The 17,236-nt window shown below is 50.4% G+C and overlaps 1 protein-coding gene across 2 annotated transcripts; it reads right to left on the reverse strand.

Annotated features, from left to right (window-relative positions):
* Window positions 1-1,143: 1,143 nt before the first annotated feature.
* Window positions 1,144-16,428, reverse strand: Cavin1 (caveolae associated protein 1). 2 transcript variants are annotated; one of them, XR_013343892.1, is made up of 3 exons: window positions 15,737-16,428; window positions 7,835-9,764; window positions 7,169-7,613 (listed from the first exon to the last, which is right to left on the reverse strand). XR_013343892.1 is itself a non-coding variant. In XM_026386772.2 (2 exons), the coding sequence occupies exons 1-2, from the start codon at window positions 16,208-16,210 to the stop codon at window positions 2,898-2,900; spliced, it is 1,176 nt and encodes a 391-aa protein (XP_026242557.1). In that variant the 5' UTR covers window positions 16,211-16,409; the 3' UTR covers window positions 1,144-2,897. The 2 variants fall into 2 exon arrangements, 1 of the variants encoding a protein (XP_026242557.1); XM_026386772.2 differs by lacking the exons at window positions 7,169-7,613; window positions 7,835-9,764 and adding an exon at window positions 1,144-3,599 and having other exon boundaries at window positions 15,737-16,409.
* Between the last annotated feature and the right edge of the window lie 808 nt (window positions 16,429-17,236).

Raw genomic sequence — 17,236 nt, forward strand, 5'->3', positions numbered from 1 at the left:
ACTGACTCCCAGGCTCTGAATTTTCGGCATCAGTGTCCATTTCCTTTGGTGAGAAGTCAAAACACTGTACTCTCCTGGAGGCGTATGGTCATGAGGAGTATTCGTCCTGTTTGAGGTAATGGCAGGAGGCTGGGGTACGGTCTAGGAGATGACATTTTTATTAGGGACACCCTTCCTCAGGTGATTCTGATGCACACCCAACCACATAATGATTGGAGTCCACTGCTCTAGGAAATTCATTACCTGTAGGCAACCTGCTCACAGGGAAGAGAGGCTGCCATACAGGAAAAGGTGCCCACCCAGGGGTGTGGGGAGAATGAAATATGCCGTGTGGATCCACTGATGTCCTTTCCTCTGGTATCAAGCCCCCTGAGGCAGATCTTCCAATGTCCCCCTCCTCAGGATGCCTCCTCCAGACTGGATTCTAGGGCAGTTTTTGTGAGAAGCTCAGACTGGGAAGAGGGGGCATGTCTGAGGATGAATACCCTGATGACTGGGAATGACTCCAAAAAATTTTGGGTTATAGACTGTAACCCTCAAACAGACTGTGGAGCCAAGCTGCTTGTCTTTGAATCCCAGCTCTGCCACTTACCAGCTGTGTGACCTTAGACAAGTCACTCTTTCCTCTTCTTCCAAATGGAGATAATAATGATAGACTCTACCTCATAGGAGTATCGTCTGATTAAATAAGCAAGTCCATGCCAAAGTGCTTAGAACCAGTCTTGGCAGAGTCTAAAGGCCCCAAACAGCTGGTGGCTCATGACTGCAATTCCAGAGACTAAGGAGGCCAAGGCAAGAGGATTGCCAGTTTGAGGCCAGCCTCAACTTTGCAAGGCCCTAAGCAACTTAGTGAGACTTTGTCTCAAAATAAAAACTAAAAAGGGCTCAAGATGTGACTCAGTGGTAAAGTGCCGCAAGAGCGGGGCGCTGGGTTCGATCCTCAGCACCACATAAAAATAAAGATGTTGTGTCCACCGAAAACTGGAAAAAAAAATTTAAAAAGTTCTCTCTCTTAAAAACAAACAAACAAAAAAACCAGTTCTTCCTCCATTTCTCTCTCCAGCCTTCCCTGTTTGGCTCCCTTCTGTTCTCTTTAGTTCATCCCAAGCAACTGCCTTGGAGAACACAACCTAGCACAAATCATTTTAGAAAAGCAGGTTTATTGGTCGGGCTGCTCACCAGGATACAGCAACATGAGGGGCTCCCCAGAGCCCATGAGAAACTGCATCTGCCCACAACTCAGACCCCTTCATTTCATCAGCACCAAGGGACCTTGTCCCACAATCCCCATCCTCCCTCAGCTGATGTGTCTCCAACCATTCAGAGGAGAGAAGGGAACCAAGAAAAGGAAAAGGTGGGGGTTGGGGGGGAAGCAAAGCTTTGTATTATATAAAAGGTTTGTGTTCCCAGGCTCCCCACCCCCACCCCCACCCCTTAAAACAATTAGCTGAAATTCTAAAAAGCAAAGCTGGGAAGATAAAGAGGGGGTGGTGGAGGTTGGGGGAAAAGAAGGGAAGCCTCCTGCCCTTCCTTGGGGCTTCGACTTATGGGGAGGAGTTGTCCTTGCTTCTGGAAAGAAATAGAAGAACTGAAGCTGCTGATACCTCGGCAATGCACTACAGAAATCAGGCCTCAGACTGGAAGCTGCACTCCCTTGTCCCCAAGGTTTTAGGAAAGGCACCCCTAAAGGCAAGGAACCCAGCAAGGTCTGGGAGAGTTCTACAGCTCTAGGGAGGGGTCTCCTGTAGAAGGTTGGGGCTGGGGCTGGCTGCTCTGCACTGTGCACCCGGGCTTCCACCTCTGGCTCTCTGTTCCAGGCCTGGCCATTAGCACCTGGCTATTTTCAGCCTGACTTCCGCCTAACTCCCAGCTCTCCACAGCCTGCTGCTGCCCCCTTCTGGGACCTGAATCTTCTCTGCTTTAAGAACTAGGCTTCTGAGGGTAGCACCCAGACCCTAATTGAGGGATCAGGCAAAACATACCTCTCTCCTCTTTGGATCATCTGTTTCTCACACTGTCCCCCTTCCAGCTCCTGAAAATAGTCCTGCTATCCTGAAAACCCCAGTAATATGGGATTCGTGTCCTGTTTTTGCATGACGCTAATGAGGCCACTTCTCTTTTCACTTCTCCTAGTTTTCCATTCTCCTTCCCAAAGCCATAGCCAAGTGCTCCTGCATGCAGATGCATAGACAAGTAAGCGTGCCCCTCCCCCTCGGCTATGTGCTCTCCATATCTCCACAGCCCTCTGGCCCCAGGTTCTGCTTGCTTCCAGGCTTCCTTGTTAGGGCTCTTTGTGGATACAGCCTGTGCTGGGCCCTCATCCAAGGTCAAGGCTCACTCTGCCTTTCTTCCTCACTCCTGAGGGTCCTCCCCCAAACACCCTCAGGTCTTCTGGTAGGAGACCTCCCTTCCATGTGGGCAAAGGTCCTCTTTAGGGCTCGAGCTTTCCTCTTGGTAATTGTGGTTTTGGAGCCTCTGGGGTTGAGGATAAGAAGGAAGGGGAAGAGCTTAGTGAGCAGGAATGATGCAGCTGGGAGTGGGTGCTGTGCGGAGGGGCAGGCAACCCCCACCCCCCATGGGGCCCAACCATGGAATTAGCAATTGCCTCTAGAATCCCCTAAATTGGACAAACAGGGCACAGATGGCTTTTCTTCCCATTTCCATTCCGACTATGTCCAAATTGGGGGTGTCCATGGTGGGGGGGCTGCCTCCCCCTCCAGTCTAACAGCTGTGACTTGGAGGGGTGTTCCTTGAGAGGAGGTGTTTTCAACTTAGAAAAATCTCAACCAGGTCAGGGCTGAGAGAGAATGCGAAAGAGAAAGTTTGAAAAGGGAAAGGAGTGGGGTGGTGTCAGGGGTGGGGAGCGGCAGGGCGAGGCGCTGGTCTTGCGTCCCCGCTCAGTCGCTGTCGCTCTTGTCCACCAGCACTGCATCCGACTCCTCGGTGATCTCCAGCAGCGTGTGCACATCGGGGCTGCTCCCGCGAAGCAGGTCGGTGGCCTCACCTCGCTCAGCGCCGACCTCCTCGTCGTCCGGGCCCACCTCCACCATCTCAGTGGCCTTCAGCACCTCCACCTCGCCCTCTCGGATCTTCTTGACGTGGAAGGTGAAGGGCGGCACCTTGTACACCGCGGTCTTGGAGCGCGCGTAAACCACGTGGTCAGGTGTGAAGGACTTGCGCAGCTTGTCGCGAGAGGTCTTGAGCTTCTCGCGGCGCTCGGCTGGGACCAGGCGCGTGCCCAGCTTGTTCATGCGCTTCTCCAGGGTGTGCCGAGTCTTCTCCAGGTTCTCCTTGGTCTTGAGACGGGTCTTCTCCAGGTTCTCACGGGTGCGCACCTTGGTCTTCTCCATCTTCTCCTTGGAGAAGGCCTTCTTGAAGTCATCCACGCGACGCAGGCCGCTGCGCTTGATGCGCTCAGCGCGCGACTCTTCAATGACCTCCTCTACCTCCACCGCCTCATCCGAGGACAGCTCAACTGCTGCCGTGTCCTCCTCGGGCCGCTCTCCTTCTCCCAGCTCATCGCCCTCCTTCTCCGGCAGCGCCTCGGACTCTTTCAGCGACTTGCTGACACTCAGTTTGGCCGGCAGTTTCACTTCATCCTAGGGGGAGAGGAAAGGGGAGATGAGAGTGGGGCCAAGGAAGAAGGCAGGGTGAAGACTGGGGGAACGCTGGGCTAACTGGAGGTGAGACAGACGGTGGCAATCGGAGAGAGGAGAGAGACCTATGTAGCCGTGAAATCGGTCTGATTTAGTCACCTTTGTATCCCTAGCACCTGGCACAGAGCTGGGCACATCGTGGGTACTACATACACGTACATTGAATGAATTGTCATTATACAGACTGCACAAGGACGGAACAGAGCTTCTGGTCAGAAATCGACCTGCATTACAATGACACTTTGAATATCTCTGCTGCCCTCCACCCTGCCCGAGCGCTCTAACTTACGAAGTGACAGAGCGCCCTCTAGTGCTCTAAGGCACACACTGCCCAAATGAGGCCATAAAGCCAGGGGGGTTGCGAGAGTCTCTTTAGGTTGATACGGGATGGAGGATGAGCTCACAGCCAGTCTCACGCGGCCCCCAAGTAGGGTAGCTTGAAGATAAAAGTTAAGGGAGTGAGTTTCCTCGAATTGAACCATTTCAGAACCAGCCTTGGGGAAGAAGAGCTTGCCCCTTCCCGTCCCTCCTCCCTTGACCCCCTCATACTGTTGAGCTCCACCAGTGGTCATCATCCATCTCCCATGTGGAAAGTGATGGAGGAAAGAGGAAGACGCTGGCTGGAAGCCAAGGACATGTTTTTTCCCTAGCCTTGACATTTCTTCCGACTTCCCTGATTTGTCATGGGAGGGAGGGTTTGCTTTTTTTCTTTTGTTTTCTTCATTAGTGGGATTGAACTCGGGGTGCTCTACCACTGAGCTACATCTACATAGCCCTTTGTAAATTTTTTATTTTTTCATTTTTTTTGATAACTGTTTATATATATATATAGCTTTATTTTTATATATATAATTTTTTTATTTTTTCATTATTTTTTGATAGTGTTTATATATATCTATATATCTTTATTTTTTATATGTGGTGCTGAGGATTGAACCCAGGCCCTTGCAAGTGCGAGCTGAGCACTCTACAGCTGAGCCATAACCTCAGCCCCGTATTTTTAAATTTTGACATAGGGTCTCCCTAAGTTTCTCAGGCTGGCCTTGAACTTTCTGTCTCCCTCAGAGTCCTGAGTAGCTGGGATTGCAGGCTTGCACCATGATCCAGGCAAGGGACTGCTTTAACTATTCTTGCTTACCCCAGGTCTGAACTCAAAGAATCAGGGGTAGGATGGTAGTTCCAGATTGCCCATGATGCTGGGGCTAAGGCAGCCCTTGGCTTTTTCCTCTTCCCCGTGGAATACCTAGCACTACCTGTTTTTCCATTCTAAGAATATTTTCCAAGATCCTGATTCTGGATCAACACTTAGGCATCACCCCCCAACCCACCACCACCACCACCACCAGCACCACCAAAAAGGAGAGGACACTGAGCACAGAAAGGGAAAGAGGAGGATCCAGAATGTAAACAGGAGCTCTTGTTTAGCCCAGACTCTCCACAGGTACTTCAAACAAAGAAATGAGAGATGTTAGGGCTGGGGGTTGTGGCTTAGTGCTTGCCTGGCACGTGTGAGACACTGGGTTTGATCCTCAACACCGCATAAAAATAAATAAACTTATTTTAAAAAAGAAAAAAGAAAAAGAAATGAGTGATGTTGTGTCTTTTTTTAGGTACCAGGGATTGAACTCAGGGGCACTCTACCACTGAGCTACATCCCCAGCCCTTTTTTTATTTTGAGACAGTGTCTCAATAAGTTGCCCGGGCTGGCCTCAAATTTGCAATCCTTCCTTCTCAAGCTTCTGAGTAGCTGTGATTACTGGTGTGCACCATGCCACCAAGCTAGGTAAGACAGTAGTTTTTCCTAACGGTTTTGTGAGATAATTTCCTAAAGTTGTAAGAAAATCTCATCTCCTGAGAAGATGAGGTAACATGAACTGACCCCCTTTTGTAGAGAACACATACACATTATATGCAGGCTATTTGGAATCTCTTGCACCACCTGTTACAGAAATTTGTCCTCCCCCTTCCTCTTCCCTCCAATCCACATTCCCCCCCACCCCACCCCACCCCCGAGTTTCCTGGTTTATACTGAAACTAGGAACACCTCCTCCCAACTTCCTTCCCTCCCTGTCAATAGCATTAGCAGGGACAAAGAGGGAATGCTGACTCCACCTCTTCTCCCAACTGGACACCAGCTCTGCTGGGCACCAAGCCACCTCCAGTTCTGTTATCCTACTACACCTCCCAGCAGGCAAGGTGACCTGGACACAGGGCATGCTGGGATTTGTAGTCTCCACCTGCCATGGGTGGCTTAGTGCTATCCCAGGCATCCTAGGGCATTCTGCCAATCCCTGTATCTCTAGGGCATTCTGTCCATCACTCTGCCTCTTATTCACTGAGGCACTGAAGGGGTCCTCTTCTGGTTCTGAGCAGGGAGGTCCCAATCTCTGTCTGCATTCCTTCTGATTTCAGTTGTACCCTTTGGGGTCTCCTGCAGTCACCGTCTCCCAACCTGCTACTGGAGACTTATATCAGGATGTATGTCACTAGGAAGAACTTAACACATCATATTTAGGACTAAGACCTAAAGTATCCGCTTCCATCCACCTTGCCCATTTCCACCCAGAATGTTTCTGTAGCCCCAAGATCAAAACATTTTCAGCTCTGATCTCTTCTTCACAATCTCCAGGACTAAAAACCCACCCACATCCCACCACAGTGGAGAAGAGCCCCTCCTTTCACTAAGCTGAAACAATGTGGATGTGCTGGGGAGGGATTAAGGACGACAGCAGGGAATAGTCAGGAAACAGTCCCAGCTGCTGGAAAACAAATCCATATTGTCTCCTGCACCCCCCCCCCACTTCTCCCCACTGCTCCACCCTAACCCCTAAAGGCCCTAAGCAGGCTGATTTTCTTGGCCTCTGGCTTTCTAGATAAAGTCTTTGCCAGCTGAACTTAGAAACAAGTGCCAAGGAGAGAGCTGTAGGCTCCCCCTAGCCAATCCCATCTTCCCAGTGGAGTACTGTTCAGTGAAAGGCTTCAAACTACAATACCGGGGAGAATCCCTATGAGGGGGCTTTATTTATGGATTTTGGGGAATCTCCCCAGAGGGGAAAAGGTTCCTAGAAGATATAACCTCACTCATTGTGGGCCTCCTAAGAGGAGCTGCCTTGTTGGTGGAGGGTCAGGAGATGGGAAGAAACAATTTGACCTGAATCCCTGGACAATGTCCAGTAGGCTGGCCCTGGGGAGCATATACTACCACTAACTTTTCCCCTCCATTAATGGGTTTATCTTTTCTCCCTTTTCCAAGTCAGGTTTCCCTGATGACTCACAACCTTGGAGTGCAGTCTTAGGCCCACCCAGTTGGTCTGTTGCTACAACGACCATCAACACAATCCAAAAGCACCTTCCCCAAGCCTGGGCACACAGGCCAGGCACCTTTGTCCCACCCCTACTTCCCTGGCAGAGCTCCTAAGCCAATGGAGGGGCCTCAGGGGTGGCAAGGCCAGCCACCTCTGCTTGTTCTGTTTTCCCATTTTTATTAAACAAAACCACCACTCCCAACAGGCTTGGTTTCCAGAGGTACCTTTAATGACCAGGTCCGAACAAAAGCATGCACAACTTCCCCTAACCCCTGGCAAGCACACACAGCTCAGCAGGCATGAGTCCATAATGGATATAGAGAAGACCCAAGGAGGTTCCCAGTCTTTTCCACCACCACTAAACCCTCCATAGAAACTTATAATCTTATGGCTTAAGAAGATCTTTATAAAATTATAATATACGTGAGCACCTACTGTGTACCTGGCCCTTGGACAAGCAACTTACATTTGTTAGGAAGAAGGGACAAGTGTCACAGGGATCTGGGTAGGAGCCTCCCTAGTGTTAACTAATATGTCCCAGTCATTGCTGGGGAAGACACTGGAAAGATCATTCAGAGACCCAGCGTCTGTTTATTGTGAAGAGAATGTATAATGGAAGAAAAATGAAGGGGGACTCTTAAAAACCCAGAACCTGGGGCTGGGGATGTGGCTCAAGCGGTAGCGCGCTCGCCTGGCATGCGTGCGGCCCGGGTTCGATCCTCAGCACCACATACCAACAAAGATGTTGTGTCCGCCGAGAACTAAAAAATAAATATTAAAAATTCTCTCTCTCTCTCTCTCTCTCTCTCTCTCCTCTCTCACTCTCTCTTTAAAAAAAAAAAAAAAAATGTAAAAAAAAAAAAAACCCAGAACCTGGGCTGGAGTTGTGGCTCAGTGGTAGAGTGCTTGCCTGGCATGTGTGAGGCCCTGGGTTCAATCCTCAGCACCGCATATAAATAAATAAAAGAAAGGTCTATCAACAACTAAAAACTTTAAAAAAAAATTAAATTAAAAAAAATCCTAAAAACAAAACAAAAAAACCCCAAGACCTCCCCTTTAGGTTGCCAAGATAGGGAGATGATAGACATCAAATGCAGAAGGGTCCTTCCTTCTGTCTGCATTCTCAGACAGGGATAATATTGCCCCTAGGAGGGTGCAAATTGATTTTTGGCAGTAGGGGAGACTTAGATAGCACGATTGTTTGTGGTGCTGCAAACAGCCTACCGTACACAAACAGACATATGGTATATTCATTGCATTAAAATTTCATGGAGGATGGGGCTGGAGTAGTAGCTCAGTGGTGGAGCACTTGCCTAGCATGTGAGTCACTCAATTCAATTCTCAGCACCACATATAAATAAATAAGAGAAAGTTCATTGACAACTAAAAAAAAAATTTCTTAATTAAAAAAATCCATGGAGGAGCTAGGCACAGTGGAGTATGCTATAATTCCAGCAACTCTGAAGGCTGAGGCAGAAGGATCTTGAGTTCAAGTCCAGCCTCAGCATGTTAATGAGACCCTGTCTCAAAATAAAAAAAATAAATAAAAATAAAAAAGGCTGGGGATGTAGCTCAGCGATAAAGCACCCCTGGGTTCAATCCCTAGTAACAAAATAATAATAATAATTAATAAAAATTTAAAAGGGATGATGATGTAGTTCAATGTTAAAGCCCTTGTCTTTTATATGTGAGGCCCTGGGTTTAACCTCCATGCCATATATTAAAAACAAAAAAAAAAAAAATGTCATGGGGGAGATGGAAATTAAGGGGGAAAGTATGTAAAACAACCCCTGAGGGAGATTATCAGGAAAAAAAAAATAAGTTGAGAAACTGTGCGGTATAGGGCAGCAGAGGATCCAAACCAGAGCCAGTTAAAATGTCCCTCTTCTGCCTCTTCTCCGAGTTGGCAGCTTTTGGGTGCCCCACCCAACACAGGATCTAGCAAACATAAGGGATCTCTTTGCAAAACTTAAAAAAAAAAAAAACTGGAAAAAATAAGTGTAAATATTTTCCTCAGCTACAGGGTGGGGGGTGGAGAAGGCACAGAACAAACCCCAGGCCTAGGCCTCATGAGGGCCCCCTCTAAAGAAGCTTTGTGCCAAACTGGCCTGTCCCTGAGGAGTTGGTGGCAGGGGGAAGGGAAGAGAGGATCAGAAGCCATGCACAGTTTCATGCAGTTTCATGCAAGGCAGCCTTTGGGCAGCCTGGTGCTGGGAATGTCTGCTATTAAAGCAGAAACCCAGGGCTGGGGGTATAGTTCAGTGGTACAGTGGTTGTCTAGCAGGCATGAGGCCCTGGGTTTTATCCCTAGCATTGAAAAAAAAAAAAAAAAAAGAAAGAAAGAGACAAAAAAATCTAAACAGATACTAAGAACAAGGGGAAGCCCCTTCCCTTTGCCTCCCACCCCACCCCCTGCACACACCACATTCATCTGAACTCTGCATAACTGGAGAGTGTCTTCCCAGTGCTCATGACCCAACCACAAAGGGGACAGTAACTTGGAAGGGTTGGCCATCCCGGCACTGACCATGACCGGTGAGCTGACAGCCTGGAGAGACACCCCAGACCACAGGCCCCAGTGGACCAGGAGACCCTAAATACCCCCACCAGCTGTCAGCTCCTCTGGGATGGGCCGAGGCCCAGGCTCTGGGTAATAGGGCAGTGTCCTAGGTGTCTGCTCAAAGTCTGGGAGCTCAGGTACTGTCTCAGGCTTCAGGTCAAAGGTCTCAGTCTCAGGCAGAAGGTCAAAAGGCACGATCTTGGGTGTGGTCAGCTCAGAGGGTGCCATCGGCTTCTTCTTGGGCTAAGACGAGGAAAAGGGGTTTAAATGGGACTTGGGATGGGTGCGGAGTCCTCTGTGGCATGCAGAGTTGGGGCAGGAGGAGGCACAAATTATCAGGGTGGAAAGAAACCACATTTGAAACGCTTCATCAAGAGGGCCCCGGGCCGAAAGGGGTGTGACAAATCCAAGCCCATGAATTAATAAACAGTTTAAACAGAAACTTCTTCCTCCCCCTTCTATCCTAGGGCTCCCAACTTCTCCCTTTATGGAGCCACAGCTGTGGGATAATCATGGCTACTGGGGGGCCAAAGTGGTAGGGCATGAAATTTTCTAAGACAGGCCGGTTGATAGACTTTAATGGGGAGGTTCAGAGGAGTAAAAGAGAAGGTCCACACTTCTCTGTCCTCAGAGGCAGGCGTAGCTAATCCAGCTCTTGTTACTCCCAGAGGCAGGGTGGGTACTGGGTGCCGCCCAGGAACAAGAAGAGGGATGGGCATGAAAGAGGGACATCCTGGTGACTTCCTTTTGGCTACATCCCACCTCCTGTCTCCCATGCCACCCTTCTCCCTCTACCCAGTGTTTGGAAAATGAGACACCAAAATGCAGAGAAATCAGGATCAAAACCAAGCTATGACCGTGTAGGCAGGTGGGCCTATGTCCTGGGACGTGGCGGCAACAGCTTCCAATTCTCCCTCCTGGAACTGGAGCTGAACTGCCACTCTTGCTTTGGGCAATCAGAAGTTATGAGAGAGGGACAGTTGGTGACACTACCAGATCCACATAATAGCAGTGTTCAGTAAGGCCTGTAGTCACAAAAACCCAAAGCAGCAGGTCCCAACTTGTCCTGTGGGGTGAAGGGAAGAGGTGGGAGTGGTAGGAAGGCTAAAGAGAGAGGGAGTTACAATGGCCCTCACCTAGGCAAATACACAGTCCATGCCAGGGGATACCCGTGCCTGGGCAGGAGCTCAATCCTTAGACCCTTCCCCCTTTCCTTCCACTGCCATTGGACCAGATGACACCTTGCTCCTAATTCAGTACTCATGAAAGCTGAGCAGCTAAGAGCCACCAGTGTTGTAGGCTGCCTGGCTTTGTGCTCATCCACACAGCAATTCTGGTGTGGGGATAGCAGAACTCTTGCTCTCAGAGAATAAAGGATGCAGAACCAACCCTAGGCCAGGGCCACCCTCCACCCTGGTTTCTGGTGCAGAGCCCAGGAACAGGAGGAGCGGGTGGGAGCAGTGAATGTAGCAGGAGGAAGAATATACTTGGGTTCTGGTCCCAGTTTCAACTCTCTAATCACTCGAGAGACGATAGGCAAGTGACTTCCCCTTTTGGGGCTCCAGCTTCCCAAGCTCCACAATGAAGGAGGTGACAAAAGGTCCATAATGACAGAATGATGAAATATTCCCAATGGTATGGTTCAAAAAAACAGCACACACCTCGGCTCATCTGCAAGACTGTTGCTTAGCAATAAATCCCCTCCTCTCTTGCTATTCTTTGTCCAATATATGCCACCACCTCACCTTTTTTACTTTGACCTTTATAATAGTCAGATTTTACTTGAATGCAGGGAAGAGCAGGCCGCTGAGATTTTTTTCATACCCCCAAAATACCCTTCCTGATTTGGGCTCAGCGACCAAAGCAACAACAACTACCACCCAAACTCAGCCTTTTGGAGGACAGGGGCAGCACCACACTCCCCCAGGGTTGCTAGGCTTAGAGGGTGAAGGGAACCAGAGCCCCAAGCTAGGAGCATTTCTGGACAAAGGTTTGGGGTTCTTCTAGAGCAAGGTGGCCTCGATTTACCTTGAACCCAAGAAGGAAGGAGTTAAAGATCAGGTTAGGATTTGGGGGTCAGAGGCTAGGAAGCCCTCATTTCAGTTGCTGTCCTCACTACTTTTCCTTTTTTTCTTGTAGCAAATGAGTGTCTTTCCGTTTTTGTTTTGTTTTGTTTTGTTTTGGGGGGTACTGGGAATTGAACCCGGGGCACTTTACTATTAAGCTACATCCCTAGCCCTTTTCATTTTTTATTTAGAGACAGGGTCTTGCTAAGTTGCTTAGGGACTCCTCAAATTGCTAAGGCTGGCTTTGAACTTGCCGTTCTCCTGTCTCAGCCTCCCCATCTGCTCTGATTACAGTCTTGTGCTTCTGGCCTCCCAGTTAGTGCCCATGAGCCAAATAATTCCTTAAATGCTTCCCAGCCCTATCCCAAAGAATTCAGAGCAGGTTTGAAGCCGGGCATGATGGCAGGGCATGGTGGCAGGAGTGGTGGCGCTTCCCTGTAATCCCAGAAGCTCGGGAGGCTGAGACAGGAGGATTACAAATTCCAAGCCAGCCTCAGGAATTTATCAAGGCTGTAAGCAACCTAGTGAGACCCTGTCTCTAAATAAAAAATAAAGGGGGCTGGGGATGTGGCTCAAGCGGTAGCGCACTCGCCTGACATGTGTGCAGCCCGGGTTTGATCCTCAGCACCACATACAAACAAAGATGTTGTGGCTGCCGAAAACTAAAAATAAATAAATAAATAAATATTTAAAAATAAATAAATAAATAAAGGGCTGGGGCACTCCTGGGTTAAATCCCAGGTACAAAAAAAAAAAAAAAAAAAAAAAAAAATTCCAGAAAACATTTATCTTCATTCTATCTCCTTTCTGAATTCAAAAGTAACTCTAAAAATTATCCAGCTGGGTGCAGTGGCGCAAGTTTGTAATCCCAGGGACTAGGGAGGCAAAAGGCAAAAGGAGCAAAGTTTGATCCTTATGTAAATGCCGGGACAATTTAGTGAGAATTTGTCTGAAAACAAAACATGATTCTGGGAGCAATGGTACAAATCTGTAATCCCTGAGACATGGGAAGCTGAGGCAGGAGGATTGCAAACTGCAGGCCAGTCTCCGCAATTTAGGGAGAACAAATCTCAAAATAAAAAGGGCTGGAGATGGTGGTGCAGCTTGCTGGTAAAGCACCCCTGGGTTCAATCTCCAGTACTTCAAGGAAAAAAGAAAATCCAAATCATTGCTCTGTAACAATCACAGCTTCACCCAGGATGCATGGTGTTCTAGAGCAACGGCCTCCATATGCATACCCTGGCTTAATCCTCCAAGCAGCCCTCAGTCCACTAACTTCTGTTATAAGTAGAATTCCCTTCTCTCATTCATTAGCTGTGGCCTAGCTAAATGTCACCAGATAGGATGGGATGCCAAACTGCTGAGTTTGGTTGTGGATGCACAAGGGATTCCCTCCTTTCCTCCCTGAAAATGGGGTGTGGGTGGCCAGATGTCCTGATCTCACAACTGGGCGCTTCCTATCCTTTGGAACACTCCTCTGCCCAGCCCCCACTGCCACATCATCACTTCCCACATCTGCCATGGGAAATATAGTCTCTCCTCCTTACACCCACTCCAAAAAACCCACACCATCAGAGGAGCTGCTTTTCCAAATCTTTCTCTCTCCTTGCCTGGCCACCCAAGCAATCATATCTCCTCAGCCTGACTTTCCCATAAACACTACTGCCCCCAGCCTTCCCTATTAGGTCTGCCAAGACACACAACTATTTTTACTACATTCTCTTCTCAGGCCACAGACCTCCACAGACCTGGGAGGAGAGGCCTCAGCTTTCCTCCAGCAGTGGAGGCCCCACCCCTTCACCCCCACCTGGGACAGCCTTGCCATAGCTCAGAGAAATTTTACATCCGGAGACCCACCCCTGTTCCTGGAATTTTTTCCACACCTCAGAGCTTCTCCCAGGGTTGGGAACATTTTGTTCTTAGTTATCCATGTGGGTTTGGGGCTCAACCTAAGCCAACAACCCAAGCTCTGCCTCAACTCTCTGCCTCCACTGGTCCTGGCTTAATACAGATGCAGTCAAAGCCACACTGTGACAGGAAACCGCCCCCCCCCCACACACACACACTATCATGGATCATGCTAAATGACAGGAAGTGCATTTCAAGGGAGGCCCCTGGCTTCTGTACAGAAGTCTTCCTCCTTCTATACCTCCATACCTGTCTTTTTCTCTCAGACTCTCCATCTTTAGCATAGAACTTTCCCAGGTTCCACAGTCTGGGACATTTGGAGTCAGAATGTCACCCATCCAAGCTCTTCATGGCAACTCTCTACCATACTAGGCTCTGGAGAAAAGATAAAGCTGGCTGGGTGTGGTGGCACATGCCTGTAATCCCAGCAACCTTGGAGGCTGAGGCAAGGGGATCACAAGTTCAAAGCCAGACTCAGCAATTTAGCTGGTTTTCTGCCCCAGACCCCCTGTTCCCCTTTCCTAGATGCCACCCAGGGCTAGTCAGGTCTCAAAACAAAAGCAACAACAAAAGAACCTTCACAACCCCCTCCCCACCCCACTGCCCCCAAGCAGTTAGATTAAGTGGCAACAGTTCTAGGAAAACACTTTTCTACCAGACTATCCAGTAATTGGGGGAGCAACACTTTTCAAAAGCCAAAAAAAAGCCAGCACACCTATAATCCCAGTGGCTTGGGAGGCTGAGACAGGAGGATCCCGCGTTCAAAGCTCAAAGCCAGCCTCAGTAAAAGCGAGACTCTGTCTCTAAATAAAATACAAAATAGGGCTGACGATGTGGTTCAGTAGTCGGGTGCCCCTGAGTTCAATCCCCAGTACAAAAGGGGGGAAAAAGCCAAGAAAATGCTCTTAAGAGAGCCAGTGGAAGGGGACCAGTACCATGTTTGCTTCTGTCCCACCACCACATCCTCAGAGGGATGCTGGCATACCATCTCAGTTTCTCTGTTCTCCTCAAATCTACTCCCAGTCTGCATATCTAATTGTCCCTAGAGAGACAAAGGCAAGGCCTTCACCTCCCCTCTAGCCTTCCTTTTCATTCCTCTTGGTCAGGAAGAGGATGGGGGAAGAGAGAGCATAAACTAACCCCTACAGCCACCATGATCCTGACTGCTTGGGGTAGGAGCATCCACCAGGCTGTGGGACTCCGGCCTAGGCACATTCCTGCCAGCCCAAGATCTACAAGTCCTTAGCTCAGACTCACCTCTAAGGGGTTGGGGAGAGGGCACGGAAAGGAGCGGCAACACTGAGATTCCCAGTTTTATGTGGGATTATGATGCAAAAACTACATTTATACCCAGGAAGGAGGAATGGAGAGAAGTGTAAAGGAAGCAACAAGAGGGCACCTCCCGCCAGCAGGCTCTTCTGCCGCTCCCAGCTACAGCCCCCACAGGCGTACGGGGTGATTCATCGCGCCCAGACCCGAGGACTCTGCGGAGGCGGGTGGAGGGTAGGTCCACCCGCGGCCACCACCAGCCCCTCTAGCACTCCAAACGCCCACTCAACCCCCGCCCCACTTGTTTTCAGGAGGCGAAGGGCGCCCGCATGCTTCAGGCTAGGGTGTCCCCAGGGCCCTGAAAAGTCTCTGGAGCCAGGAGCAGATCGTAGTGAGTGGATCAGGGTGGAGTGGGCAGCGGAAGCTGATGCGGGGGCGTGGGGAACGGTGAGGGGGGCTGGCGGCTGCATCCCTCGCCTGGCGCAGCCCCTGCCGGTGCGTGCCTGAGCCCTGAATCACCCGCTATATCGGGCCCGCAGCGCCGGAGGCCCTAGACCCGGGCCCCGCCACCAGTGTCCACTTACAGCGGGCCCCAACGGCCGCCAGGGACCCCTGACGTTCCCCGCAACTTTCCCCAAGTAGGATGACGTTTGACAGAGTCAGTTGGGAGCACTCTGCCAGGGATGGCGTTCCGGAGTCCGGCCCTCAAACATTTCCGCTGCAAGTTGGAGCCCAGAGGGAGGGGCCTGGAAGGGAGGCACTGGGTGCAGAGCGCGCCCCTCAAAGCGCCCTAAGAGTTTGCACCCCTCCCCCCACCAGCCGGGATCGCCGGAAGAAGGGTGGATCTCCTGAGCTCCGGGGTCAGGCTGGCTGCAGAGCCGCGCCGCGTACTGGTCACCCTACCCCAAACCTAGGACCGGAGACATGGGCTGGGTGGGGAAGTTCTGGGCGCGGTCCGCCTCGCGGGCTCACCTGGTAGATCATGACTTTAAAGTTGCGGCGCCGCAGCAGTTCGGCCTCGTTGACCTCCAGCTTCTTAATCTGGCCGGCCTGGCGCTCCAGGCTGCCGCGCACCGTCTTCACGTTGACGCTGACCTTGCGCACCTTCTCCAGCAACTTGCTCACAGTGTTACTCGTGGTGGCATGTGCCTTACCCAACTTGCTCAGCTCACCCTGGATGCTCTGCACGGCGCCTTCCATCTCCGCCTGCCGCTCCTCCAGCTGGGCTTGGGTCAGCTGGATCTGGTCGACTGCACCGATGATTTTGTCCAGAAGGCTCAGCACCAGTACGCCGTTCACCTGGTCTGACTTGATCAGCTCTTCAGAGCCGGCTCCCGACCGCTCCTCAGTTGCCGGCGCCCCTACGGATGAGGGCTCCGCGGCCTCGGAGGCGTCGGGGAAACTGGAAAACGGCCGCTCGACGATCTGGAGCGTGATGTCCTCCATGGCTACCCGGAGCCGTGAGGTGCTGGCCGGGTCAAGCTGGAGCGGGAGAGCGGGAGAGAAGGAAGAGCCGGAGAGGGGAAAGCGAACGAGAGTGGAGAGCAGGGGAAACTCGAGCCACGTCCGTGCGCACCGGGACCACGGCCAGAACTGTGGGGCGGGGGATCCGCGCACTGCCCGCTTGCAGGCCAAACCCTGGAGTCGCCCATTGGCTGGCCCCACCCCAGAAAGGGAGGGACAGGGCAGAAGGGGAGACCGATGTGGGGAGGGGGGGATGGCGGAGGGGGACCCAAGAGCCAAGCGCCCCACCCTGCCCAGGATGGTTGGAATAGTTGGAGCGGGAGACTAGGGCCCCCGCTGGCAACAGAGGCGGCGGGAGCGGGACTGGGGCGGAGGAATGTGAATGTGAGCTGGAGAAAAGAATCAGGTCCTGAGAGTGTGCTCTACTTTTCCTCTGGCTTTTTTTTTTCCCCCACCTCAACCGCAAATATCCACTTCACACTTTTGAGATCCAGAGCTGGAAGTCAGGTGGACCCTGAGATCCTGGAGTTATGTATACACATACTATTGTATTTTCCTGTAGCTAGTTTATATGTATATGTTTGTTAATTTTTTAAAAATTTATTTTTTAGTTGTAGTTGGATACAATATCTTTAATTAATTTATTTATTTTTATGTGGTGCAGAGGATCAAATCCAGGGCCTCGCCCGTGCTGGGCGAGCGCTCAACCGCTGAACCACAACCCCAACCCTAGTTTATACATATTTAATTGTCGATAGACCTTTATTTTATTTATTTATATGTGGTGTTGAGAATCAAACCCAGTGCCTCACCCAGGGCCTTACACATGCTAGGCGATCGTTCTACCACTGAGCCACAACCCCAGCCCCTGTACCTAGTTTTTAAGAGTGAAAGGATCCTTGCCCTTTCAAAAAGAGAGAAGAGAGAACTAAAGGTCTCCATAGTAGTGGAAGTCCTGCAGAACTCCCCTAGATTCTTAGAATTGTCCTAGTAGTATAGGATTAAGAT

This window comes from Urocitellus parryii, chromosome 7 (assembly GCF_045843805.1).
Source record: "Urocitellus parryii isolate mUroPar1 chromosome 7, mUroPar1.hap1, whole genome shotgun sequence".
NCBI classification, from domain to species: Eukaryota; Metazoa; Chordata; class Mammalia; order Rodentia; family Sciuridae; genus Urocitellus; species Urocitellus parryii.